At 45.3% G+C, this 27,408-nt stretch overlaps 1 protein-coding gene across 1 annotated transcript in view; it reads right to left on the bottom strand.

The window, feature by feature from the left end:
- The window catches only part of CLCN6 (Cl-/H+ antiporter 6), a 206,788-nt gene that overhangs the window by 32,090 nt on the left and 147,290 nt on the right, over nucleotides 1–27,408 (bottom strand). Inside the window, exons 16-18 of the mRNA XM_085609913.1 lie at nucleotides 21,931–22,090; nucleotides 21,674–21,780; nucleotides 21,041–21,227 (exon numbers count right to left, since the gene is read on the bottom strand). Of these exons, the coding sequence (XP_085466039.1) occupies nucleotides 21,041–21,227; nucleotides 21,674–21,780; nucleotides 21,931–22,090 (454 nt within the window). The remainder of the gene's footprint in view (nucleotides 1–21,040; nucleotides 21,228–21,673; nucleotides 21,781–21,930; nucleotides 22,091–27,408) is intronic.

Genomic DNA, 27,408 nt, shown 5'->3' with positions numbered 1-27,408 from the left:
GTAGTCCAGCTTCCAGACATCATTTCCTCCCGGTAGAAAAATCTCCTACAATCTTTGCTTCGGAACATACTTTTCAAATCAGGTCTTCATCTGGGTGTATTGAAATAGCTCTCCAATTTGTAAGCGAACTTTGCTATGTGACTTGTGTGTGTCAGTCTACACAATTTCTTTCATCCATTCTTCTTTGAACACAAGGCAGCATTTCTTTCTTTGTGGTGAAACTCTGCCATCTGCAGATGTGACAGATTTGCGCTTGAACATTTTGGTGGCATTCAACCTGAGCCTACAATGCAGCAAACCCTACAAAAAAAAGGAACATTTTTTAAAGTTGGTTCTTATGCTCATTAATGCAATCTGTCAGAAAGTACTGAGCTATCTCTTAGGAAATGTAGCAAGTAATTACACGGACTTTTCTGTTTGCTATCACACCTGCCCGTCCAACACTGTTTGTATTGCCTGCAATGGAAGAAAAGATAGTTAAAGCAGGTTATTTTATAATCTACCAGATGCACTGGAAGTGAGGTCTGCCAGATAATTACCAAGTCTGTCTGCTTCATGTTTTTCAGTTCACATGTATGTGTAGCGCTGCCTAAGATACCTGCAAAAGAAGATAAAATGGTTAAAGCACCTGGATATGTTCCAATTCCTTATGATGCACCACAAGGAAAAACTATCAACTAATTACCTGGCCTTTCTGCTACTACTCACGTCTGCCTTTTCTAATCTATAAGCACTACTGTCTGCAATGCCTGCAACAGAAGAAAAGTTGGTTAAAGCATATTGCCATATTACACTGTACCAGGTGCACCACAAGGGGATACTACCAAATAATTACCTGGCCTTTCTGCTTCTACTCACTTCTGCCCATTCAGATCTATAACTTGCACTGTCCGACAAACCTGTAAAAGAGGGAAAGGTGGGAATCATGAACTTGATTAATCAGGAGACCCCTAATCCCACCAGGAACGTCTGCAGGATTACCTGGTCTTCGTGGGTACATATGCCTGCCCGTTTAAATGCAAATGTTTACCATCTGCAATTGGAAACAAGATATTTAGCATAGGTGATAGGAGTTATGAACAATATGTGCATGACAGTTTCAGAGGCTCTACTAGTAAAATCAACTAAATAGTTACCCGGAGTGTCAGCTTAGACGAACTCAGTTGAGTGCTCACATGCTTCCATATTAACATCCGTTTAAAAAACTGCATCATGTGTTAGACCATCTGTGATGCAGCCTTTACATGCCTCAGATCTGCTCTCCCACTCGGTATGATGAATCAGGTTTTATATGGGTGAGATATCTTAGGGCCTAATAATCCATTCTGGTGAGCTGACAGAAAATGAACAATAAAAGTGCCTTTAAATCTTGTTTTTACATTGTCACACTTGAGTCTGATGCCAGATTATGTCTTCTTACAATTTTGAGCTTATTTTATCCTGGACATTGGTGGTTACTTTTTGGTCTCAGACTGAAAAGTTAGAGGATTTTGTAAAGTGAACTGTCTGACAGGCGTGTTGTGCAGGGACTGTGAAATGAAAGGCTGTAGGATATCAGTTTTTTTTTTATTTCTCCTAACTTTGCAGGTTATGTGAGAATGTTAATAAGTGAAGTAAGTGGGACATAACCACAAGGAGACTGAGAAATTGAAAATCTGTAAAGTGCGAATCCTAAACCTTTATGAATTTGTCACAAATGTGCAAATATGTGCTTTGTTGCTGGTGTTTTACCTGAAACAATGGCATAATAAAAAAATGAATAAAGAACTTAACACACAAAAAAAGAACTTGCCGTTCTTACCCATTTCATGTAGATACCTTTTTAGAATTTAGTCAGGGCAACTGAAATTACGTGGCACGGGATGGACAAATTATATTCCAGAGATGAGTAAATAATGCAGCAAGAAAAGGCAAATTATGAAGCATAATGCAGCACATTTTGTGGTAGTATTATTTATTATTGTCATTTTTATGATTTTTAACACAGTCTTGGAATTGGTTGCACCTCATCAGTCCCAGTTTAAAACCCAAATATAGTAATAAGCAACAGAAAGGTGACAAGTCAACCTTGGTGAAAGAACTTCTACTGAGCGGGAACATGTGTTGATGTGTCTTAGTAACCTTTGAACCGTTTTTGCTAGAATATTTCTTTTTTCAGTTGAACTCTACAGATTATGCAGGATATGATGGATCATGTGGCAAATGCAGCGAATCAATAAATATGCAAAAACGCAGTGGCTGCACAATCCCACAATTCCAGTGGCCTTGAATATAGTGCATCTTAAGAACAGAGGTCACAGGTTCTCAACAAACAGTACAAATTAAGGAGTAGATTGCCTATTCCAAAAATCGCTAATACAGACACTGACTTTAGTCCATCAAAAACCCTTAGTATTCCTTACTATAACCCGCAAGCTAATCCATGGCCTACATTACAGAGCACAACATTTGGCACTTATCCATCTCATGTTCTCCATTTCAACAGCATTATAGAGAGACCAGAAATTCATATTCTTTATAGAGTGGTTTCAAATCAGTCAATTCGAAGGACAGTATATAACAAGCATTGGCATAGCCAATAGGTCTCGCTTTTGGGACCTAATAAGTATTTAGTTATGCAGCACAATATCCTTGGTGCAACAACATCACCTGTTGCATGGCTAAACACTTATAAGGTCCCAAAAGCGAGACCTATTGGCTATGCCATTGCTTGTTTTTTCCTATCCTGGTGCTGGCGCATTCTCAGAATTGTGCCCAAGAAGTACTTAAAGGGACAGATGTGCCCTGTTCTCCCTGCCACTGAATGATAAACTTGCCCTCGTAAATCTTCCTTCTCCCTCATAATATATTTTGGTAGAACCCAGAGTTGCTGAGAGAGTTCATAGGAGGGATAGGTAGTGGGTGGAATTTGCTCATTTCCATACACAGTCGAAGCTCGAGGGCATATGGACACCATGGTTCACGACTTACACCAAGGTCAGGCGGCCCGGACACACCTGATCCTAGGCACCCATACCTAGGCTGCCAGTATTTTCACATGCCTCGGGGCTGCTCAAGTGAGTTGAAGACAGGGCTTTAAGTGGGAGGGAAAAAGAGAGGGGTCCCTGAAAGGGGCAGCCCTATATAATTAAGGCTGTGGCTTAAACCTATGCACTAAAATTCATGCAGAATGCCAACCTAGCATAGATTCGCAACTGGAATATGTGACCATTGGAGAGGCCAAAGATTGGATGACCAAGTATTCTGGACACCTTTTTGCCCCCGACAAGTCACTGTGAGAAGCTCAAACTGCCTTCAGCCACAACTCAATGGTGCCCCATTATGAAAACATGGATGTGACTCAATTCAAATTATGCACTAGACATTAGTAATATGCTGTTTGGAAAAAAAAAGCATAACCCAACATCCTGGAAAAAGCAAACACTCATAGGGAAGGCAAGATTAAGTAAAGATTGTGAAATATAAGCAAGAAGGACATGGATTACCTTAACGTTTTTTTAAACTCATTGTTCAAAAAACAAAGAGTGTTTTTGCATGAGAAGTAGGGGTGGGTGGAACTTGCAGAGTTTCACTCCACGGAATTCTGCAGGGTTACATAAAACTCTGCAAGATTCCGCGTTGTTCTGAGAGCAGGCGGAATTCAGCATGTTGCGCTGCTTGCGCTGATTTTTAGCGCTAGGAGTCTGTTCCGCACTGTAAAATCAGCACGAATGGCACCACTCGGCGTGCCAGAGGGCGCTGCTTCTATCTACTGCTCAAGTACATTTTCTACTCGAGCTGTAGCTTTCTCAATGCGAACGGTCACGAACTGCCGCAACGGGCCCTGTTGAAAAATCTTGACAAGAGACGTTCTAGCGCCCGAAAATCGAGCCAGGGGAATCAAATTCTTACTAGTGCTTCCCAACTTAACGTTGGAGAGCCACACAGGAGAAAAAACGTTGCCACTCAGCGGTTGTGGGTGTTTTGGTCGAACATGGGCAAAACTCAGCAAACTCCACCGAAAGAGCAGAATTATTTGTCCATCCCTAATGAAAAGTTAAGGACATGAATAAAGGGCCCGAAAGGGACCCTTTTCAATATCCATTTTAAATTACTACCGGATCTAAAGCCTGGAGAGACCCTGCCCACTTAAAAACCCTGGTTGCAGTTCTTAATCAATCAATCAATCAAAAATACTTGTAAAGCGCTCTACTTACCCGTGAGGGTCTCAAGGTGCTGAGGGGAGGGGGTGCCGCTACTGCTCGAAGAGCCAGGTCTTGAGGAGTCTTCTGAAGGTGAGCAGGTCTTGGGTATGCCATAGGTGGGTGGGAGGGAGTTCCAGGTCTTGGCGGCGAGGAAGGAGAAGGATCTGCCGCCGGAGGTCGTTCGTTGGATGCGGGGGATAGCGGCGAGGGCGGCGGAGCGGAGCTGGCGGGTGGGGGTGTAAAAGCAGAGTCTGCTGTTCAGGTAGGCTGGTCCGGTGTTGTGGAGTGCTTTGTGTGCTTGGGTGAGGAGCTTGAAGGTGATCCTCTTGTTGACGGGGAGCCAGTGTGGGTCTCTCAGGTGGGGGGTGATATGGTTGCGGCGGGGGATCAGTCGGGCGGAGGCGTTTTGGATGCGTTGGAGTCGTCGTAGGTGTTTGGCCGGGATTCCTGCATAGAGTGCGTTGCCGTAGTACAGCCTGCTGCTGATGAGGGCCTGTGTCACTGTTTTTCTTGTTTCGGTCGGGATCCACTTGTAGATCCTGCGAAGCATGCGGAGGGTGTTGTAGCAGGAGGAGGAGATGGCGTTGACCTGCTTCGACATGGAGAGGGAGGAGTCGAGGATGAATCCTAGGTTGCGTGCGTAGTCCGTGGGTGTCGGTGCTGCTTCCAGCGTGGTCGGCCACCAGGAATCGTCCCAGGCGGAGGGGGTGAGTCCGAGGAGGAGGACCTCCGTCTTGTCCGAGTTCAGCTTCAGACGGCTGCTCCTCATCCAATCAGCGATGGCCTTCATTCCCTCGTGGAGGATGGTTTTGGCGGTGTGCAGGTCCTTGGTGAGGGAGAGGATGAGCTGGGTGTCGTCGGCGTAGGAGATGATGTTGAGGTCGTGCAGGCGACTTGTGCGAGGGGGGCCATGTAGATGTTGAACAGCATTGGGCTGAGGGATGATCCCTGGGGTACGCCGCAGATGATGTCGGTTGCTTCGGATCGGAAGGGCGGGAGGCGGACGCTCTGGGTTCTGCAGGAGAGGAAGGACGTGGTCCAGTCGAGGGCCTTCTCTTGGATTCTGGCTTCTTGGAGGCGTGTCATAAGTGTGCGGTGGCAGACCGTGTCGAAGGTGGCTGACAGGTCCAGGAGGATGAGGGCTGATGTTTCGCTGTTGTCTAGCTGGCGCCTGATGTCGTCTGTGGCGGCGATGAGTGCGGTCTCTGTGCTGTGGTTTCGTCTGAATCCGGACTGGGATGGGTCTAAGATGCTGTTGTCCTCGAGGTGGCAGGCCAGTTGTATGTTGACGATTTTCTCGATGACTTTCGCCGGGAACGGGAGCAGGGAGATGGGCCGGAAGTTTTTGAGGTCCGTGGGGTCCGCTTTGGGCTTCTTGAGGAGGGCGCTGATCTCGGCGTGCTTCCAGCTTTTCGGGAATGTCGCTGTCTCGAAGGAGATGTTGATGACCTTCCGTAGTTGGGGTGCGATGGCTGCGTCTGCTTTGTTGCGTAAGATGTGGTTAAGGCTGTACTTGATCAGGGTTTGGAATTCTTTATCGGTTGGGAGCAGCAAAGAAAGTGGATTCGCTGGGTCTGGGTCATTAGGTATCAGGACTGTTTATAATTGGTTGTCCTAACAAATAGTTCTCATTGGTTACCAGCGACTCTGCAAAATTGTGTTTTTTGTTTTAACTCTGGTGCTATCTACCGAACTGGAACCATAATAAGAGAGTGTGGTCTTGTCATAAAATCGCGGCAGTGGGAGAACATGGTGTTGAAATTCTGCCAGGCGCTGTCCCAGTCCACCAACTGCACAGTTGGAAGAGCAATGGCAAGTAGGGAGAGGTCTAAATTGAGCTCTTTGTAACACCTGCGAGGAGACCTTAAAAAGAGATTTCATTCTTATAGTGACTGGCTGAAGAGAAAGAGGAGGGAAGCCACATTTAACGGCTGACAGTGTGAATTAGCGGGAAAAAGAAGGGAGCGCACGTAATGGCCACAAGGTTTAAACAGGTTTAAACAACATTGTTTTCCTTTAAATTATGGACTTTGACTGCTATGTTATATTTATTTATCAGTCTGTACCGTGTTGTTTGTATGCATAGACAGTAGCCATTGTTAGTCTATGCAGCTATCGCCCTTTGTTGTTTTATTGCATTGCACAGGGCTGCGTCTTTGCGCTCAAGTCGCACTTTGGAAAAGTTAAAAAATAATTTAAAAAATGACGTGAAACACTATACAAAGTGTATAAATAAAGCAGGCCTCAAATAATGCATGTCTCATTCTCTTGAAAGCGTGCTTGGTGGTCACACTGTGATCTGAACTGTGTAGTCGCTTAAACCCACAGAATGTAATTTAGGACAACAACAACTACTGTAAAGAGGGTCATAGTGGTTTGCATAGTACGCGATATCTGGACCCAAAAAACATTTTTTTTTCTCGCGAATTGTTTTTGATAGAAAATTGTAACTTCCACCAAATTTGCTCACGAAGTGAGCAATTTTCAGAGGTTCACTCTGTATATTGTTTTTGTTTTCATATTGTTTTAACACAAACATTATAAACATATTTTATTTTCTGGGTTTATTGGGCCTTACATATGGCTGTAAGCAAGTTAGTATTTACATTGTATAAGCAGCCCACCCCCCACAAACAAAATACCAATAGAAGCAGTTTCTTCGTCTCTCCCTTCCAATACACTTAAAATGTTGATGTGACTAAAATTATTTTGCAAAATGGCAGCTGAGGGGGGGGATCAGGGGGAGTTTTTCCATTGTGTCACCGCTGAAAGCAAACTGGACCTGGGCACTCAGTAACGACCAGAGAACAATCCGTCTTCCTGGAACATATTTCTGGGAGGTGTTGAAGTCCAGCTCGGGCTGTATGAGGTGGTCACAGAGTGGCGCGGGCCAGGGACACGCGCTGCTCTCCCAGCTGCCCAGCAGGGGTCACGGTCTGTATTCTCAGAGGCTGTCCATACAGACTTAGCATCACGCAGTTCCCGTACAAGCGGACAGAGTCACTTTGCAGGGAGATTCAAGGAAAAACACAGACTGAAAAAAAGAGATCCACGTATTTTCCAAATTCCTGGATTCAAGACAAGTATTCTTCAGCACAAAGGCTCACAATCGTAGGAGAATTGGAGTCCCCTTCATATGAACCGAGTGTGCCTGTGCGCCTTGAAGCTTTACACACTTACAGCGCATTCGAGGATTTAGGGAAAGGTCTCCACACGACGCCGACTTCTTTATGAAATATGTATTGGCACGGAATCCATCGAAACAGACAACAACTTTGCTTCTGCAGGAAACCGTCGCAAATTGTGACAAAGAAAGTTACCTAAATGCAGTGACTGAAAAAAACAATTAGTTTCATGTAATGACGCGCTGAAGAACAATAAAGACACTGCAAGCGAGGAAATCAAATTAATTTGAAAGAATACTAAACAGATTGATTCTTCGTTAATGCCTTCCTCGGCAGAATTTACCAAGGAGGATGGGATGTCAAAAGGCGTAGCATGGGGGTCTTTCTTTTGCCTAGGAGCAGCAAAGAACAGTCCGCAGTTTCTGAATTCAGAAAGAAGTGCGTCATTGCTGCCGCTTGTGATGACCTTTGACGTTCGTTGAGCCATTTAATATGCTATAAAACGTTAAAACGTTATATCACGTTAGCAATAAAACCTAATTTATTGCAAATAGAAAAATAATAAACATCCCCTACCTAAAATATCGCATTTCGTCACAAGATACTCGTAGCTCATTTCTGCAAGTCACAGACATGTGCGGGGCGTTATGCAAATAACATTAAAGAGTGGCCCGTGGGGAAACGTGGATTCCGGATATTTAATTATTAGTTTCACTTACACTGCAACAAAAAGACAGCAGTCGAGAAGAAGGGGACATGGAATACGGTAAAGATATTTTATACTTCCTGACGTAAGAAACACTACCATTGAGTTGGCTAATAGTAGAAGTTATTAGAGTCCCTAGTGGACATTGGTATTGACAAGCTTAAAATAAATTCTGGGGATCAAGTGGTAGCACAACGTTTTTTTTACGCAAAGCAGCCTTTGTACAGCGAGAAAAAAGAAATTCTACTACTCAATTGAGGGGGCGGGGCGAGTCTCGGATAAACGCGGTGTTCTGGAGATCTTGTTCTCCAATTTCGGAAGGCGACGCCGACTTTTTCCCATTTCGACCGAGATCGCGTCCGCAAACCAATATTGCGCAAACTACAACAAACAACAACGGACAATTGGTGCTTAAAATTGAGGTGCCCCGAAGTCACAACATTGTGAGAGCCAGAGCTAAGCTAAAATGCGTTGTTAGGCAGCTTAGTTCAGTGGTTATTTCATCTGCGAGAATAAGAAACAAGTGATGGCATGGAAGACGGGAGTTGTGTGCGCGCGCATGTGTGACGCAGCCGTCAAAGTGAACGCGATCGCGGGCTGGAAGGGTGCCCGCGAGCAATGCACTTAATGAGCCATGACGGAAGCGTGCGCCCGTGCGCATAACCTCAAGCTCTATGCCACACGCAAAAGCGTGCGGGAGCATTTTCTGAACCCCACCCACTAAAAGTCTCGCCAGCGCATGCGCTGGCTCAGGCGAGACCTAAACACAAATGATCCAGTTCAGAGAGCACTCTACTAATATAAATGCAAACTTCTGATGCCAGTTTTGGATTTACCTATATATGCACCCAGGGGGAACCTCAGAAGTGCCCCTGAAAACCTACCAGCCTCTGGTGTGCCTGCTGATTAGCTTCTGTCAATCTGCCACCAGAGATACTGTTCTGACCTCCTAAGGTGAGAGTCTTTGCTCTTAGGAGACCCAGAACAAAAGCCTGTCTCTGAAGAGGGTGTAACACCCCCAACCACTACTGCTGATTAGCCTCCTTGGCATTTGTAGTCACAAAAACGTTACATAGTTGTCAGAGTCTTTCTTTTACACTCTTCAAGCCACATATTGTAGCCATGAGACCAACCACAGGGGCTCTCTGAATTCCCAAGCTGAAGAGCAAAAGCTCCAGCTCTGGCAATGCTTAAAAATAACAAACTTTTCCTGAAGTCATGCTCCTAAGACACCATGAAACACATGGCTACTGTTTTTTTAAAAAAGTATTTCTATGGGGCTTCTGCACTCCCTGCAGCACCACACAGCACTTAAGAAACATGCTGGTGGTGCCCATGCCCAGACTGATGCACCACGAGCAGCAACATATATCTAAATTAGCCCACAAAGGACATTATGAAGCGCTCCTTCTCGGGAAAAGTGAAAAATAAATAAGCAGCGGCAGCTTTCCCCACTGCTCCTGCATGGTGGGAGCCCTTCTTGAGGCTTCCCTGCCTGCATTCACGTGGGCAGGGAAGAGTGTGCCAGGGGATGGGGTCCCTGGGACACAAACAGTGAGATGGCCCCAGTGGATGTGGTCTGAAGCGCCATACCAGGGTTGGGTCTTGAGGCCCCATGCGGCCGCCCAAAAATAAAATAAGGAAGGCCCCTGTGATGGGGTACGAGGCCATACAATGGCTCTAGGAGGTGGACCACCTGCTCCTCTCCCCATTGAAATGAATTTGGCCCCCACGTATCAGGTCCCTGGGGCCTTCAAATGGCTCATGGAAGGGGAGGCACACATCCCAATCCCCATAAACCTAAACTCCATTGATCTCCTAGGCCATGGCCTCCCCTAGGGAGTTTAATTTCAAAAGGGTGGAAGCCCACCTTTCCCCCCCAATTTTATCACAGATCCAGTGTGCCCTTAAAAAAACTATGTGTTTGGTCCCGGGAGGGAGTCCATCTAGAAACCCCATCACTAGGCCTAGGGGGTCAGGGTATACCTACCCTTCCCCTAATATTTATTCAGGACAGGGGACTGAGTCTGCATGTCCTAATCGGCTTCCGCAACATCTTTAAGGTTTTGGCAGCGAACCTGGTCTTATCTTTAGATCTGCTAGATCCACCGATGTTTGTATATAGGGAAAATATTACTTACCCTGCAAGCCTCTGTTTGTGGCATGTAGTGCTTTAAATTCCCATGCTCTTCCTACTCCTTCCATCTAGTATTGGACTTGCGTCTGTACAACCTGCTTTTCTTTGAAGAAGCCTTTGGAGTCACAAGGTATAGTGACTCCTCCTCTAGCTGGTATTGAGCATCTGCATCAACTCCATAGTTAGATTGTTTTCCCGCATGGCAGGTGAGGATGGAGAGAGCATGAGATTGCATACAGATGTCCATGCGAAAGGAAAGAAAAGTTAGAGAAAAGAAAAGATACCCGCAACAACCGATGGCGTCCGGGGAGAAAGGTAGTTGTAAGAAACTGCAGCTTTTTGCATGATCACCCACAAAAGTTTTGGATTGATGCAGATGGTTTTTGCGACTCAGAAAGCACGGAAGTCTTCTAAACAGATCCCTGTGGCAGTGTTGTAACCCCGTTCAAAATGTTAATTGAATTGGCTATCCCAAATTGCAATAAGCGGACATATTTAAAAGCCCCTAGTATATGGTACAAAGGGTACCCTGGGCATGTAAGACAGAGGATCCCGCCAGGGCCGCAGCACTTGCTGTGCCACCATGTGTCAAGTACAAAATGACAGTTTTAAACTGCGAGTTCAACTTAGCCATTTCAACCAATGGCAAAGCCCCTGTTTCCTTTAAAAATATATGCAAGTCTCCCCTAAGGAAGGCCTAGAGAGCCCCGAGGCAGGAAGCTGTGTATAATTAAGTAGGCCACATACTTTTTTGCTGTGGTAAAGTTAGTAACCACATTGTCTAACAGTTACTGGCTGACAACTGTCAGCTAAGTTCTGAATGGGACTACTAAAATGGGTACTTCAAGGTATCAAATTGATCATGGCATTAAACCTGACTTGATGCCCAAGTTGAATTTATGGAAAATCAACTTTTGTGAAAGTTGCCACTCTGTAGCCCAGTTTGTCCAGCGTCCTCATGTAATCGCTGGTCACTAGACAGCTTTCTGCCCTCCTGGGGAATTGTGAAAACGACTCCCAGGCTTTGGAACAGTGGTAGCCTGCTACAGAGGGAGGTGCTACCTCCCGCTTGCATGAAGACACCCAAGGAGCTGACCAAAAAAAGTGCGCTTCAAAGGCGAAGCTGCCTTTGGTGGGCAAACGTCGTTAACACAGCTGAGGTGTTGCCTCTTTGCTCAGGTAGACAGGCTGGTGGTGGGAACAGAGAGGGGAGACAAATGCCTATACCGGTTTTCCCATGGGCAAGTAGCCCACAGGTAGCCACACCACTAAGGGGGGGGCTACCAATCTCCTAACATCCAAGGAAGGGTTCAGGCATCTTGGGAGTGGGCAGAACAGTCCACCCTGAGATTGCTAGATGCCACACATAGCCGGAAGTTGTCACAGGGCAGAAGGGATGCTAGCAGCCCATTGGCTAGTGGCCACATCATCCTCATCCCAGGCACTTTCTGGGCAAAAATATGGCACCCCTGGTACCCTGAACCTCAAATCATGATGAAACTGGTGAAAGGACCAAAGAAGGATTGACCTGCTGAGCCCTGGACCTGGCAAGAGAAGCTGCACCACCTGCTAGATTGTACCTGCCGCACCTTGGGCTACAAAGAGAGAACTGTGCCTATGGCTCCTGGCTCAAGGAAAAGACGCTCCCGAACCCAGACCAAAGAAGTGACTCAAAGTGTCAGCCGGCTGACACCCTAAAACCAGCACCTGGGCCATCAAAGCTGGAGAAGCCCATCTAAAATCATCGCCAAACGCTGCTGGGCACTTCAAGAGACCGATCCTCAATGGCCAAAAGTTGCACCCAAGTCTGCTGGACCCAGGAGTGTCATCTGAGTCCGAATTAGTCACCCAAGGGACACAAGCCTCCCCCAAAGGATATCACTGGACCCGCTGTGTATGGAGACCGATAGCACAGCAGCAGCTGGCTTTCTACTGGCTCAAAGTGCACTTTGAGGGACCCCGACCTCAGAGGATAAAGTATCTCCACCTCATGCAGGGACTGAGGAATAACTGCAAGGACACCCCGCCACAAACCACACAGCACCCAGAGCATCCCCAGCATCAGGGCCACTCCATTAAAGTCTATGACGGTTTTGATGTAAAGCGTGAAACTGCTTGCGTGACAGGGTAACTATCCAAATACTACTTAGTAGCCCTTCTGACCTTCTCCCTGCCAGACTTGGTTGCCCCAGTTGGGCCAAAGAAGTCGAACATACCTCTTTCAAAATTTTTCAAAAGTTTCTAAACTTTACAGTTACCAATGATTGTTTGCAATTTGGACTAAATAGCTGAAATGTACGTTTTACTTTAAAATCTAAATCTCCGTAACTCTCTGGAGGATTTTGATGTCTAAAATTCATTAAATATATTCTATTTTTATACATTAGGGTCAGATGTCTTTCGTGTTTTGTGACTTTATTTCGTTGCTTGGTGCTTTCAAATGTCTTACAATAGGCTCCTTAGTTTAAGCATTGCTGCTCGAACCCACCGCTTCCTAGAGTTGAGCTAAAGGTGGAGAGCCTGACTGGACCCAAGACAGTTTTACGAGTGTATTACATGGAACGGTCGCACAACCATACCTTATAATACACTACAATCCTAATAGCGGCGTATGTGACTCTACAGAACTGCATGCCATCTACAAATGCTTACAGGGTAAATAGCATTTTCTGTTTGTGGCTTACGTAGCCGCCTGCTTCCTCACCCCTGCGCATGCAATGTAAATCTTCAAATGGCTACCCCAGCACACAAGACGCACCGTGACACAGGCCCTCGTCACCAGCCAACTGGACTTAGGCAACTCTCTCTACATAGGAATCGCTGCACACCTCCTACAGGGACTTCAAACCATTCAGAACACAGCAGCCAGACTCATCCTCGACCTCACCTGGCAAACCCACATCACACCCCACCTCAGGCAATTCCACTAGCTCCCTGGAAAAGTAGAGATGCCAGTTCAAGCTGCTAACCCACGCACACAAGGCTCTACACAATCAAGGACCCGCCTACATCAACCACCGCTTGAACTTCCACCAACAAATGAGGAGATTGTGTGCTGCCTCCATATCACTTGCCCACACTCCCCCGCATCTACAGAAGCAGGAAAAGACCTTGAAATGTCTTCCTGTGCAGCTCCATACAATCAACTCACTTCGGAATGCCGAAGGGCCCTGAAGACCTGGCTGTTCGAATGAACCTCCAGGACCTGCAATCACTTGATTAGCTCTGCGTAATAAATTCTGATTGATTAAATGATAGATACACATGCTCTGCATAGAATGTAAGCAGTTTCTCTGTAAGGCAGTAGCTAGCCAGAGGATATTGCAGAACATTGGGAAAGTGTACGTAGAACAGCCTGGCACACCTGGCCTGCTGTCGTGCTAGGGCATCCACACAGTAGTGATTGGTGAATGTGTGTAGTGTGGACAAGGTGGCTGCTTTACTGGTGTCAGCTATAGGGATGTTACCCAGAAAAGCCAGGGAGGCTGCTTGGTGAAGTAGCACGCTGCTTTTTGGCTTTGGCATAGCAGGTTTGTATACCCTTGACTAGCTGGCGAGCAATCCCTGCTTTTGACATGGATTTACCTTGATGTGGTTTTGAGTAGGTAACAAATAAATGTTGCATCTTACGTAATGGTTGTGTTATATCACTGTAGCACATAAGAGCCCTTTTAACATATAGTGTGTACAGTGTTCTATCTGCTACTGAGCCAGGATGCAGGAAGGGCACTGGGAGTCAATTGTCTGGTTCAGGTGGAAAGGAGAGATCACCTTAGATAGAATCTTTGGGTTAGTTCTAAGGACTACTCTGTCAGCGTGAACATTAAAGGAGGGCGCCTCTAACAAGAGCGCTTGGATCTCAGTGGCACGATTGGGGGAATTGATCTCGACTACAAATGCCACCTTCCAGGACAAAAATTGGAGAAGGCAAGAATCAAGGGACTCAAAAGGGGGCCCCATGAGACTAGTGAGGACTACACTGAGGTTCCAGGAGGGTCCAGGGGTGTTCTTGGAGGGGTAATTCTTTTAAGTCTTTCCATGAAACCTGTAATAACAGGGACTCTTAACAGAGAGGAGCATTCCCAGTTCTGCAAGAATGTAAACAAATGGATGTGTAAGCTAGGCCTGAGCTTTGCAAGTGAAACAAGTAGCTAACAATGTTCTGCACTGTTGATTTTAGTAGGTCACTATGTTTAGGTAAGCAGTAGTGGACAAACCTCTTCCACTTAGCCACATAGTAGGCTGTAGTAGTGGGGCAGCAAGCCTTCATGAGGATGACCAAACATTCAGGGGGTAAAATAAGGTAACCAAATTCTAGGACTTCTGAGCCAGATTGATAGGTAGAGCTCCCTGGGATTGAGATGCTTAAGTGTGCCCTGGTGTTATGTGAGAAGCTCCGGCCTGTTGGGGAGCTGGTTGTGAGGGACTACAGACAACTCAAGAAGGTTTGTGAACCAAGGTTGCCCGGCCCATGAGGAGACACCAGGGTGAGGGATGTTTGCCGAAGCTTCCGAATCATTACGGAAGGAGTGGGAGAAGCGGAAAAGCGTAGGCAAATATCCCTGACCAGTTCATTCATAGTGCATTGGCTATGGACTGTGCAAATCTACAGCCATAGTTTGGGCATTTGGCGTTTTCGGCAGTTGTGAACAGATCCTATTTTGGGAAACGCCCAGCCCCGAAAATAGGGGATCAGGACTTTGGGGTGGAGCTCCCACTCATGGATGTGTTGCTGCATCCTGCTGAGCAGGTTTGCAAAGTCGTCGTCTGCTCCGAGAAGGTACTCCACTAGGAGGTGAACCTTGTGGTGAATCACTCAACGACAAATGTCCAGTGCTAATGCTGACAGTTAGGAGTGTAAGCCACCCTGTTTCTGCAGGTACTGCATACCAGTCATGTTGACTGTTTTGTAGTGAACGTAGCAGAAAAAGGCCTTAAGCCAATTGAATTGCCAACCACTCCAGGTAATGTGTGTGAAAAGTCTGTTGGAGGGGAGTTCACAAACCCTGAATAGTTATGTCCTGTAGATGTGCCACCCAGCCCTGGAAGAGGCGTCTGTGTTGACGACAACTTGAGGAACGGGGACCAGGTAAGGCCTGTCCCGCACCATACAGCTGCTGTTCTACCACTGTAGAGAGCAATGGGTGCTGGTAATTATCAACACCAGATCTTCCCATAGACCCTACGCTTGCAACCACTGTGCTGCAAAGCACTCCTGGAGCAGATGCATATGCGAAAAGGCGTGGGCAACGATTGCAATGGAGGAGACCATCATGCTGAGTGGTCGTATTACTGTGCGTATGGTGAGTAGACGATTTGGCTGAAAAAGAGGCAGCAGGGACTGAAAGGCCCGGACTCAAGCAGGACAGGGGTGAGCTTTTCACGTGGCTGAATACAGAGATGCCCCTAGAAAATGCTGTATTTGGAATAGTTGAAGGTTGGAATTGCCCATGTTGATGGTGAAGCTCAGATTGTGAAGGAGATGTAAAGTGATCTGCATGTGAAGTAGAAACTGATGCTTGCTTGCACTCTTTATAAGCCAATCGTAGAGGTACGGGAAGATATGGACGTCGCTCCTTCATAGGTAATCGGCTACCAGTGCCACAGATTTGGGTAAGAACCTTGGCACGGTGGTGACCCCGAAAGGCACAACTTTGAATTGAAGTTGCTGTCCACTTACCATGAATTTGAGATAGCAGCGATGTGCAGTTTGAATTGCGATATGGAAAAAGGCATTTTTCAACCGAGGGTGGTCATGAAATCACCTTGCATCAGTAATGGTATGACGTCCTGGAGCGTAACCATGTGGAAATGCTCCGACCGTATGTACTTATTGAGGGGTTGGCAGTCTAGAATGGGTCTGAGTGACCAGTGTTTCTTGGGGCTAGGAAGAGGGAGTGCTTGCAGGTTGGGATGTTTGTTGGTTGTGCAGTGAGCTCCAGGCAATAACACTGCTCTACAACAGACCAAACTCACTGGTTCGCTTTTGTGGAGGGAACCCCTACAGACATCCACCGAAAGCTGTGTGAACGAGGGGAAGGGAGAGGAAGTCACTGCTTGGGGGGAGGGGGCAGCTCCCTTAGCTGCTTCACTTTTACCTCTACCCTTGCCATTGTTTCCTCTATAGGTGCCCCTGGAATATCCTTGGAGACTTGAGGCTGCTGCTGTTTCCTCTCGTAGGAGGAGGAAGCCTCCAGGGAGGTACCTTTTGCGCTGCTACAAAACTGTGTGTGGCCAAAAGAGGAATGAGGCGGTGGGACTAGAGAGCCCCTATTGCTTTGGCTGTATTGGTGTCCTTCTTTATTTTCTCCAGCATCTGATCATCTTATGGGCAGAAGAGGTGTTCTCCATCAAACAGCATGCTCATCAGATGTTGTTTGACTTCTTGCTTAAAGCCAAAGCCAAGCATGCCTGTGGATGGGAACAATGAAAATGATGCCCCTAGCAGCGGTGTTGGCCACATCAAGAATGGAAGTGCAGGAGATGGTCTGCACTTTTGACAGTCTCCTGTGTCTGCTAATTTTACTGATCTGGGAGGTGTTGTATGAGCTCCCCCATTTCATCCCAATGGGCATGGTCATACCTCGCCAACAACCCCACAGAACTGACGATACAACAATGAGTCGCAGATTGCAAGGCCACTCTTTTCGCCAAAAAGTCAGTCTTTTTACTTTCCTTGTCTCAGGCGGGGCATCCCCAGTGCTCTGAGCATTGGCCCGCATGTGGGCGGCATGCATCGCCAACAAGACTGGTGGGAGATGGCCGCTAATGCAGGGTGTGTCCGAGGGTGACGGTGACTGAGTGTGGGAGAGCGTTTCCACCAGGACGTCCTTCTCTTCTGGAATGGTGAGTACATCCACCATGTGAAAGGTAACTGCCCTGTGGGTGACTTCATGATATGAGGTTGTATCATCAGAAGGGGAAGGCTTGGCAGGGTGTAAGTCAGGGTCATTGGCACAACCCAATAATCATCCCAGAGGTCATCTAGGAGTACCTGGTCATATGAAACATCATAGAGAGCTAAGGGTGGAGGGCTTCCCTCCCTGTAAGATGAATGCATAGACCCTTTGGCAAAGAGGGCTGGATCCCATGTGGGGGTGAAGGAGGAGGGAGCTCGGAGGAGGTTGTGCCAGCTGTGGTGGAGGAGGAAGAGATGGATGAGCAGGCCTTAGGGGTAGCAGACTGGTGGCTCTATCTTGATGGTTTTTCTGCTTCTGATGCAGTGAGGTTTCCAGCACTAGTTGGTCCTCAAAGGTAAGCTGCCTCTTGCGAGGGAGAGTCTGATTCCCCTGTGGAGGGGGCTTTCCAGTGATCTTGCTCATGTGAAGATGAATAAACAGCCACAGTACCACTTCTACAGTAGGTGCTGTAAAAGGGAAGCTCCTGGTCCATAGAGTGGCCATGGATGGATGACTGGATGCTGAAGTCTGTTTCGGCTTCAAATCCATTTTCGATGTCAGTGTTTCAGCTCCTTGGAGTCCTTTGGAGCAGACTTCAAGCCACCAGAGGGTGCGGATGGAGCTGCCTGGGTTTAGACAGGCCGGGTCTTATGTGGCTGGCTCGGAGTCAGCTCCTAAGCTTAGGATTGGTGCTGGCCATGGCTGAGAGGCAGTGGTGGCCCGGAAGGCTGTGTTACCGAACCAGTCGCCTAACCAGCGGCATAATGTTTTCTGTTGTTTATGGGTGAGAAATGAATGAGGCCACCAGGACTTATACCACACAACGACTAGCACTTAAAAGGATCAAATTGAATTTGGACTTAAATAACTGACAACGTGCTGCTACTTGTTCACAATAAGTCCCAGCAGAAGAACGTGAAAGCCTTTATAGATTGTACGCACTCAAGGACTGGCTCTTTCAATTTCTAAAGTTGTACTGATACCAATGGACGCTTTGTTCCTTTATGGGCACTCTGTCTTCTGTTTGCCCTGAAGAGGCCAAAAGTGTTAGGCCGAAACGTGCCAACACCTTCTTTGGAGAAGTCTCTACAAACCCAACAGCATTGTTTTAATGATAATTGAAACGCACACCCAAAAGACTAAAGAGGATATGGGTTTTCCTCTTATGTTCATACTTTAAAGACGATCTCCTAATGGTATTGTGCATAAAATGAATTAAAAAACTATCATAATTAATTCCTAAAGGAGGACTGAGAGTTGAAGAAAACGCTTTTTATATGGCCCGGTATGGTTGTGGTGATAATGTTAATTGTCATTTTGGTATATTGTTTGTATATGTAATATTGTTGATTTCTTTTTTGTTCGCTTTTTTCGCTGTGTGACACCATGCAGGATTAGGGCATCTGTCCAACTGAGTAAAGACAAATATGATTCCTTGTGTGTATATAAAATAAATGTGCTATAATCAAGTATTAAAAGCCGGTGATTAATTCAGGTAATCATCATTGTACTTGCTTTGCAAATATTTTTTCCGCATTACAATTTTCTTCTGTGCTCTGTTTGTAGCCCATGTGATGTGGGTGATTAGGGCTGACCCTTATATAATTTTGCTGTGTTCCCGGAAAGAGGCATGATGTCCTCGGAGGGGCGTTGAGTGCATTGGTATATACTGGCACTCACATTAGTCATCTTCTGACGCTGGACTGCGGTTGGCTGCGGGTCTGGGATCTCGGAGTCAGGTTCAGAAATGAAGGTGGCAACTTATTCGGTGACAATGTTTCCCTCTGCTTTCTCTTCAACATTTTCCCTGAAGATGTTGAGGGTATTATAGTCACGATGTTGCTACATGGAATGCAATAGGAGTCAACAGTCACGTCGATACCGAATAGTCTATTTCCACCGGAACGCGAGGCAGGCAGAGCAGGTCTGATTATGGTCCAGGAACAGACGGAGGTTGCAGACTGCATTAGTCCATACACAAGTCCTTCAAATGGCACTGTGGACAGTATTGAAAGGGTGTCTTTTCCATCACGGTTTTAACATTTTCTAGCGCAAGTTCCGACGAAAGAGGCCCCATGCGGGGCCTCGACAACACACCCAACCTGGTTTGGGTGGAGGGTCCACAACTTTGAGAAGAAACTTAGGTGCACTGAAGGACTGCTCAAAGGCTACCGGGAACAGAGAACTCGAGAGGCCTCGATGAAGACTGCCAAACAGCGTTGACTCAGAGCTCGGGCGAACCACGTCCAACCCCCAACAAAAGAAGAAAACAATCCAACTATGGAGTCGATGTCAATGCGCATTAACAGCTAGAGGAGCAGTCATCATACCTCATGACTCAAAGAAAAACATGGTGCACAAGTCAGAGCCCAAAACTAGATGGCAGGAATATGCAGAGCATGTCTACCTACAGCTACATATGCCACAAACAAATGTAGTATATATAGATAGATAGATATATGTAGATATATATATATATATATATATATATATCTATCGACATATATCTATCTACATCTATCTATCTATATATATACTGCACACAGCAACTGAAAGCTAAACTCCTGTTGCAGGAGTATCAAGCAGCATTAGTGCTCAACAGAGAACAGATATAGAAAATAGGCAGAGATATGAAACATGGAACCTTGATAACTGGATTACCCCCTAAAGGCCAAAGTATATTCCTCTTTTCATTGGTGTAGTCGCTCATCCTTCACCTTCCCATGCCTCATGGTGAAGGAAGCAAATGCTCCACTTCAGGCTGGGTCCAGGGTCCTCTAGATGGTTGGATACTATGGGTGACCTTTCAGAGAATTAGAGACCTGCAGTTACCATCTGTCTGAAGGCCAATAAGCAAGGGAAATATGCCCTGTCACATTAACTTGCAATTCCAGAGCATTCATCCACAGACTCTTAGGTCCTGCAAACAGCCTACTCTAGTAACTCATATCTCCTCCCTCCATGTCTTGCGTCAGAAGCATGGCAGAAAGTGCACCTCCGGAAGTGGGGGCCATATTAGCTCTCAATACAAGATGCAAACTTGGGTCTTCATTAACAATTATACCACTACTCACTCAAAAGCAAGCTCAATCTCCTTCTCCTCCTATTACACAAGCACACTTACATCCCTCCGCTAGATCCTGAAGCAAAATGTCACACAGCTGTAGTCTACACACATACTAGGTACATACGTCTGAAGAACTAAATACTTTGCTGAATATGTTACAAAACTTGGATTCCAAATGTATGCTTTTTGGTAAAAAGTATCACTGTGAAAGTAAGCAATGGCAAAGAAAAAACACAGCAATATAGGCTTGTTCCCCATTTACCATAACCATGATGTACTCCTGTGGAAAATGATCTGGCCCAATTCCAAATCAAAGACATTCGCTACAGAAGTAAACTCATCCCACCCAATAATCAAAGCACATGGGATTCTTGGAGAGGAACCTCTCTCATTTGCCACACCCAAGACTTGCCCCTTCTGAAGAGGACAATACTTACTGTCACACAAAAAACCCATGCACAGATAACTTGTCCCACTAAGATTTATCTCACACACAAGACACACCACTAGTACCAAGGCCAGCCTCTCTGGAGTGCTCTTCCACCACACTCAAATTGCATGTCCTGAATATGATGCCTCCCTAAAATCCAACCTATGACCCTCTTTATGATAAATCCTACTTTAATTGTAAACCTTCAGGAGAGAACTTTGACTCACCCGGAATGCCAAAGGGGAGCACTAGCATGAAAAAGATCCAACCCATATTCTCTACATCCAAAGCATGCCCATCTTGAAGAGTATGCTTCATCATGCACCTCACCTAGGGTACCACTTTTGAAGCGGCCCCCATGACATGATTTTATTCATAATGGGAGATCTCCAAACTCCAAACAACACGATTTCCTCCTAAAGATCACTGCTCCCAATTGCCCCATGTAAGAGACATGCACTCATCAAGTTTACAACTCTCCCACATTCTCACCTTATATTTAATGTTGTTACTAATCAATTGATTGCCCTTCATGAATTCCTTCTCATTGGGCCGGTTCTCCGTCACCACAGGGAAGGCATGATGTGCTGTAGTTCGCAAAATACTGACCAAGGATTGGATGCGTGTGTGGGGGTAGATGTAGGTGAGGTTAGGCTCCATGATATCACTAGCTCTAAGCCTGGAAAACAAAAACAACATGGAAGGGACAATATAAGAGGCAACAATGGTGCATAGTATACACATGGAGAAACAACTGCAGACAGTAATGAGTCTACAAAAATCGTAACTCGGAAGACCGAATATGTGTGAATCTATGAAAGGAGAAAATGATGGCTGATGACTATGTACAAGCACACTCCGAAACTTATGCATAAGAGAAAATGGAGTGGCAGCAAGCATGAGTGGGAGGGCACACAAACCTGAAGGATCTAATAAATGTGTATAGCACACGCAGAAATGAAGATAAGCAGGTCAAGGAAGCACAAAACAAGACTGGAGGAAAGCAGTCTAGAAGAAGCCAGAAGGACAACCAGCACAGCATGCTCTCCCCGCCCCCTTGCCGACTTGCATATATTATCTTCCCCAGGGACTTTAAATAAAGTGAAGGTAATCCACAAGTCTCACTTATCCACTTCAACCTGGGTTTCCCATTCAAGGAGCGGCACACCACGTAGGCCCACATAGATATCGTAGATGCCCTTGTTAAATAAATCACCTGTCCATTTTGCCACCTGTAGGAAGAACAAACAGTCAGTCAAACATAGCTTGCTTGATGGGGCCCATTCTTCTCAGACAGCTAACTCGCAGCCAGCACAGATAAGCTGCATTCCTTCCCTTGATTATACATAGCTTGATCAGAGCCATTACTGTAAATTACTCACCATCAGGGTGAGCATAATGGGCAATCCGTAAGTAATTTCATTTGTAGATTCGATCAGAATGATGGTCAGGCTAATCGTCATGCGAACCACACCTCCAAGAAATGCTGCTGCACCAATCAGTGCAAACGTGCCAGAATAGATATGATCCAGACCGACGTAACTATGGGAAAGAGAGGGCAGGTCAGAAGAGAGCATATAACTTATAGAGGCATCAAACAACAAAAGAGGGCCATGCTAAGTGAAGCGCCAAGCAAGCTAAGAACATGAAAAAGGCACGCCAGGAAGCCATGTGAGGGACAGCCGAGGGGCTAGCACAGTGCAGTCACTGCAGGAATTCATAGGCCGAGGCCATGAACAGAACAATTCAGACAACAAACCAGAGCTCCTTCAGGTCCCGTGGCCTTAGGAGTGTCCATCTGAGAACAATAGAGGACTCAATGGAAAAGTGAGTAAGGGTATAGCTTGTAGACGCATGAATGAGAGGCACACTTACAAAGTATGACAACACTGATTACAAAGAAGGAATGCCGTAGAACAAGAGGCTATAAACAACAATGGGACCAGAAGTAAGGGGGACAGTGCAGGCTATCTCAAGAGTGTAAAAAGCATCTGGGACATACCGAAATCTTTCTGAACTTATGAACTGAGTTTAAATGATTGATATGTTGCTAACTTTACATTTCTCTCTTTACGCATCTGTGAGTGTATGGAGTATGCATGTCGAATGGCCCCAGCTTTCCTGGAAGAACTAAAATGTGGCAAACAGCAACAAAAAGGTGTACACTAATGGGCACATACTATTTAAGGTAATATCCTGAGCTGCTGCTTCTGTGAGAGTCAGTATAATGGAGTTTCTTGAATCTCTGAAATTAGTAGTAGACCAAAAAGGCACCCAAGCATGGTACATGGACTGTGGTAGAGCCCTCTATCTATGAGTCTTGTATGAGCACTTGTCACCATTCCTCGCAGAGGGAAGCATATTTACTCCTTACTGTAAATCACATTTGGGCCGGATTTACAGTTTACGAAGGTTTGCATAGCCCGATTTACAGGCAGGCGAACTTTAAATATGTCATTGACCTACCTCCTTCCTGCGAACCAAGAGCTCAGAAACAGCTTACATCGCTGAGTTTACACATTCTAAGTGATCTTTTTCTTGCTGGCAAATTCTTACCATTAGAGGAGTTTAAACTGAAGATAGAGACCACCCCCTGGGAATATTTCTATATTGACAAATACTTAAAATATTTCAGAAGTAATTTCCAGTTTTCGGATATTCCACCTACCTTTACAGCCATAACTTTAGCTTTCGCCTTTAACACACCACAAGGCCTCATCAAAAGTCAATTAAATGCAATAATTGTCACAGCCAGGGGTTGCGGATTGACATCCAGGGAGAAATTGCAACATGAACTGCATATAGTCATATCTGAAGAAATGTGGACCTACTGTTACAGACTTCATTTAATATTCCTCCATCAAATACACTACTCTCTTGCACTTTTACAAGTTATTACAAGCTATGGGTCTCATGAATGATTCAGCATGTCTGAGATGTCACCACCGTGGCCAACTACTTTCCTATTGCTGCGGCCTGCCCGACCATATCCTCCCATTGGGAAACATTATGCAAGGACCTCTCGAAAAGGCTATCCATCCCTCATAGCCCATGCCCTCTTCAGGCCTCACTAGACTACATTAAAACTATCCCCAAACACTGCAGTCACTTTCCAGCACTAGCCCTGCTGATGGCAAAATGCAGAGTTGCCATACGCTGGGGGAGGGGTCCCACACGCAAGGTGAAGGATTAGCTTGAGGCCTTACCGCAATAAAACCATGGATATTTATGCAGTTGCACTGCGTCTTGCGTCTAGATCCAAAGACATTGGCCTCACTTTGATCCTACTTACTCAGAGACATACTAACATCACCATCCTCAACATTCTGAAGAGATTCTCAATACCCCAAATAGATTGAATAGCCATTGTAAATAATACGTGCCTCACTTAATAATACTTTAAATTGCTAAGTGTAATCCTCACTATAAGATAATGTATTTTATTATTATTATATTATCACATTGGATTGTGCAACAACATTGTATTATGTGTTGCTGGAATGTTATGATATAACTTTAAGAAAATTCATAAATATATATTTTTTAAAGTAGGTCAGTGATAGAGCCTACTTTGACTTCGTCACTAGCACATTCCAACAGCCTGTCATTGTTTTGGCATTCAACCGCCTGCCCAACTTAGAGTGGGCAGTCAAATGGTCAGTTTCCACTCTCCCTTGCTGCCAGGAAAAGTCTTTCAGTAAGGGGACAGTGAAAACTGTAAAATGACCCCCACATCATGGCAAACAACTATCATGGTGTAGGGGCCATCAGTTTTGATTTTTCAAAAACAAAATCCCACTTTGGGTGTTTGGAATTAAAAAACATAAACAAATTACAAGTTTGACAGACAGTACCGTCTGTCAAACTTGAAACTCATTGACAGCTTGGCGGACATCTCTGAACATGAAGGACGCGTACTCGGGCAAGGCAACAGTATTTTACTAAATACCGCAGACAGAGCGAAGCCCGTCCTCTACATTTTACATCAGGCCCTTTAACACAAACTCCAAGATTGGACATTTTTGCTTTGAGAGGTGGTCAGCAGCTGTGCGGAAGACACTACGATACGAAAGGGTTAATTAGCTTAGAAAGTGCTGATGAGTTAAAATGCATGCAGGACAATCTATGCACCACACTCGGATGGCAGGTGATCTTGTGATGCTTGTTTTTGCCATTCCTAATAGACACAACTATGGGTGCTGCCAAGGTGGTGTACCAGGCCGAGGCATGTGGCTCGTGGGAGACATACTGTTGAGGTTTGTACTGACCCTGAAAGAGCCTGAGAGTAGGTTGAAAGCCCTGGAAGGATGATTGGTTGGTACCAGTGAGAGCAAGAGGTGAGTAGGAGTCGGGAGGATTCTGGGTAAGCAAAAACATGGAAAACATCACAAAAACCACTGGTGCGGGTAAGGAACATGGTGCTGTGTAAGCCACCTTTTAGTGTTTAAAAGGAGGGGTGCAGATGACTCTGGAAGCTCACAGACGAAGTTGTGAACATTTTCCACCGCCCACAGCCACTGCCCCCTGTTGCATCATTACCACTGAGAGACAGAGGGAGGTCGGAGTGGGCTTCCTAGTGCTAGCTGATAAAGTTAAGTTATCCAGGGGTGAAGGGCCACATTGCATAGGATTCAGGACTGTTTTGCTAGGATTACACTATACATAACAATGTAACCATTTCTGCTACTCTTCAGCTAGTCTTGTCACTTTACATAATTGTGCTATTGTGCTTATTAAAGTCATATTGTATCAGATACTGGAGTGTTGCTCCTTACTGAGTGTCCTTATTGATTTGTGCTGGATTGATATTGCTTGGGTTGGTTAGTAACCAGTTCAACACAATAGCTAACTACAAAACACTCATTATACATTGTGTTAAGATGGAGGTTTCAGCTGGAACACTGATGATGAATGGCTCGCACCTCTCCTCACAGTATTAAAATATCCAAAGTGGATTTCTATGTCCTTTAGGAGATGAGTGGATCAGGTTAAAATTAGCCACATAAAACTGCATTCTTACTGTGAACCCTTTCCTAAAGTGATGTACTGGGACCTGAAGGAGGGGTCCGTGATCAGCACAGATACCACCAAATCTGAAGGCAATCTTCCAAACTATAGCAAGAGACTGCTACTTTGGTCTCAATGAATATATTTTCCTGATGAATTTTAACAGATGCTAGATACAGAATACTGCTTACTTATCTCACCTGACCTGACTAACAGTCCCGATAGCACAGTGAGGTCGCACATTTCCTGATAAAGATGTAATTCTCAGATTCTACCAGCCTGCGCCAAAAGAGTAGGCAACTATACTTTCTGGAAAATATTTTGTTTGTTTGTGTGTGCATGCACGTCTAATTTTGTCTGTAAGTATGTGTATATTTTTCAAAGTTCTTAATGGCAGTTAAAATTACAACAATCACAAACAAAAGCACTCACATACAGATAAAACCTTACAAAGTACTGCAATACATCAGTGCTTTGAACAAAAATAATCGAGCACTGTACAAAAACCTTACCTCACACCCAAAGCAGTGTGTCACATTGCACAGTGGGATGCAGTGGTTTGGTGATTTGAGGTTTGTCTAGCAGTCAGTTGAACATTCTGTACAGTGTTATTATATTTTATGGTAATGTAAAGAGTAATTTAAATTATGTACTTTGGAGTTTTGTGGTTAGCCATGTGTTTTTTCACCATGAATTTAATATGCATGCAAGTCCACTGGGAACTCAATTGTTTTCCTTTACTATTCATCATCAGAGATGTGTACTGTGGTGAGATGCCAGCTACTTTCCACCTCAAGAAAGTCTATGCAATTATGTGCAGTGCATGAACAGTCCAGGGGTAGGCCATTTTATCTGTATTCATTTGCAGAGGCTGCCTTCTGACTCTCCCCAGTAAAAAGCCTGTTAAATCCTCTGAACTGGGGGCCCTGCCTTCATCCAGTGCATGCCCTTTGTGAGTGGCTGCATGTGCGTGTGTGGGCAGGGGGTGAGTAGACGATGGGGAAGAGGAGTCAATGACACTGGGTTCAATGATGGTGTTTATTTGGTTCAACTACAATGCAATGACTGGACTAATTATTCAGGAGAGACACATGATCTCTGAACGCTGCTTCTTTGCCCTGGGATTGTACAATTCAGGATGGTAACCTACCAGATTGAGGTGGTACCAAGACTGCTAGAGAGGAACTGAGCCCACTGCCCCCTACAGCTGCAGAGTGATATTGCGCTCCATCCCCAACACGGACTGGAGGTCTTAACGCTACGGTACCAGAAATCAGACCATGTAGAGGTACATGTCCTTGTTCAGTCCTGATGAGGCCCAAACAAAGAAATAAAGGTGTCTGAACTGCGTCGACACCACGCAGATGAAGCCCACTTACCGCATTAGAATTCAGCTACGGGCTGTAGTGGAAATAACAACTAATTGAATATGTCCACTAAATGAATACGTAGGCTTTTGCAATATTGAACCAGCAGTAATTAAAATATGGGCCTCCACTTGTAAATGCTGAAATACAAGGACTCCATGTACAAGAAGATATGTTATATTGTATATAGTAATGTGAATAGTAAACAATGTCTGTTTTGTTTGCAGTCTTATGTTAAATGTGAATGCAACGTGATAAATGTATTTAACAAAAGCTATATATGTATACATACATATATGAAAAACCTATATAAAAAGAATAATTGTGCAAAGAGCAACAAACGTGAGGAATTGGTTTCATAGGAAAGAGATGCCAAACGGGATATATACAATTATACAGTAGGCTGGATCGATAATTGACTTTTCTTTGACTTCTTCTTCCCCTTAGGATTTTCTTTAAATTATTTCAATTTATGTCCCAAAGAGT

This window comes from Triturus cristatus, chromosome 1_2 (genome assembly GCF_964204655.1).
Source record: "Triturus cristatus chromosome 1_2, aTriCri1.1, whole genome shotgun sequence".
Lineage (NCBI taxonomy): Eukaryota > Metazoa > Chordata > Amphibia > Caudata > Salamandridae > Triturus > Triturus cristatus.
The sequence above is the reverse complement of the archived record's forward strand: the minus strand, read 5'-3'. Positions and strand labels throughout refer to the sequence as shown.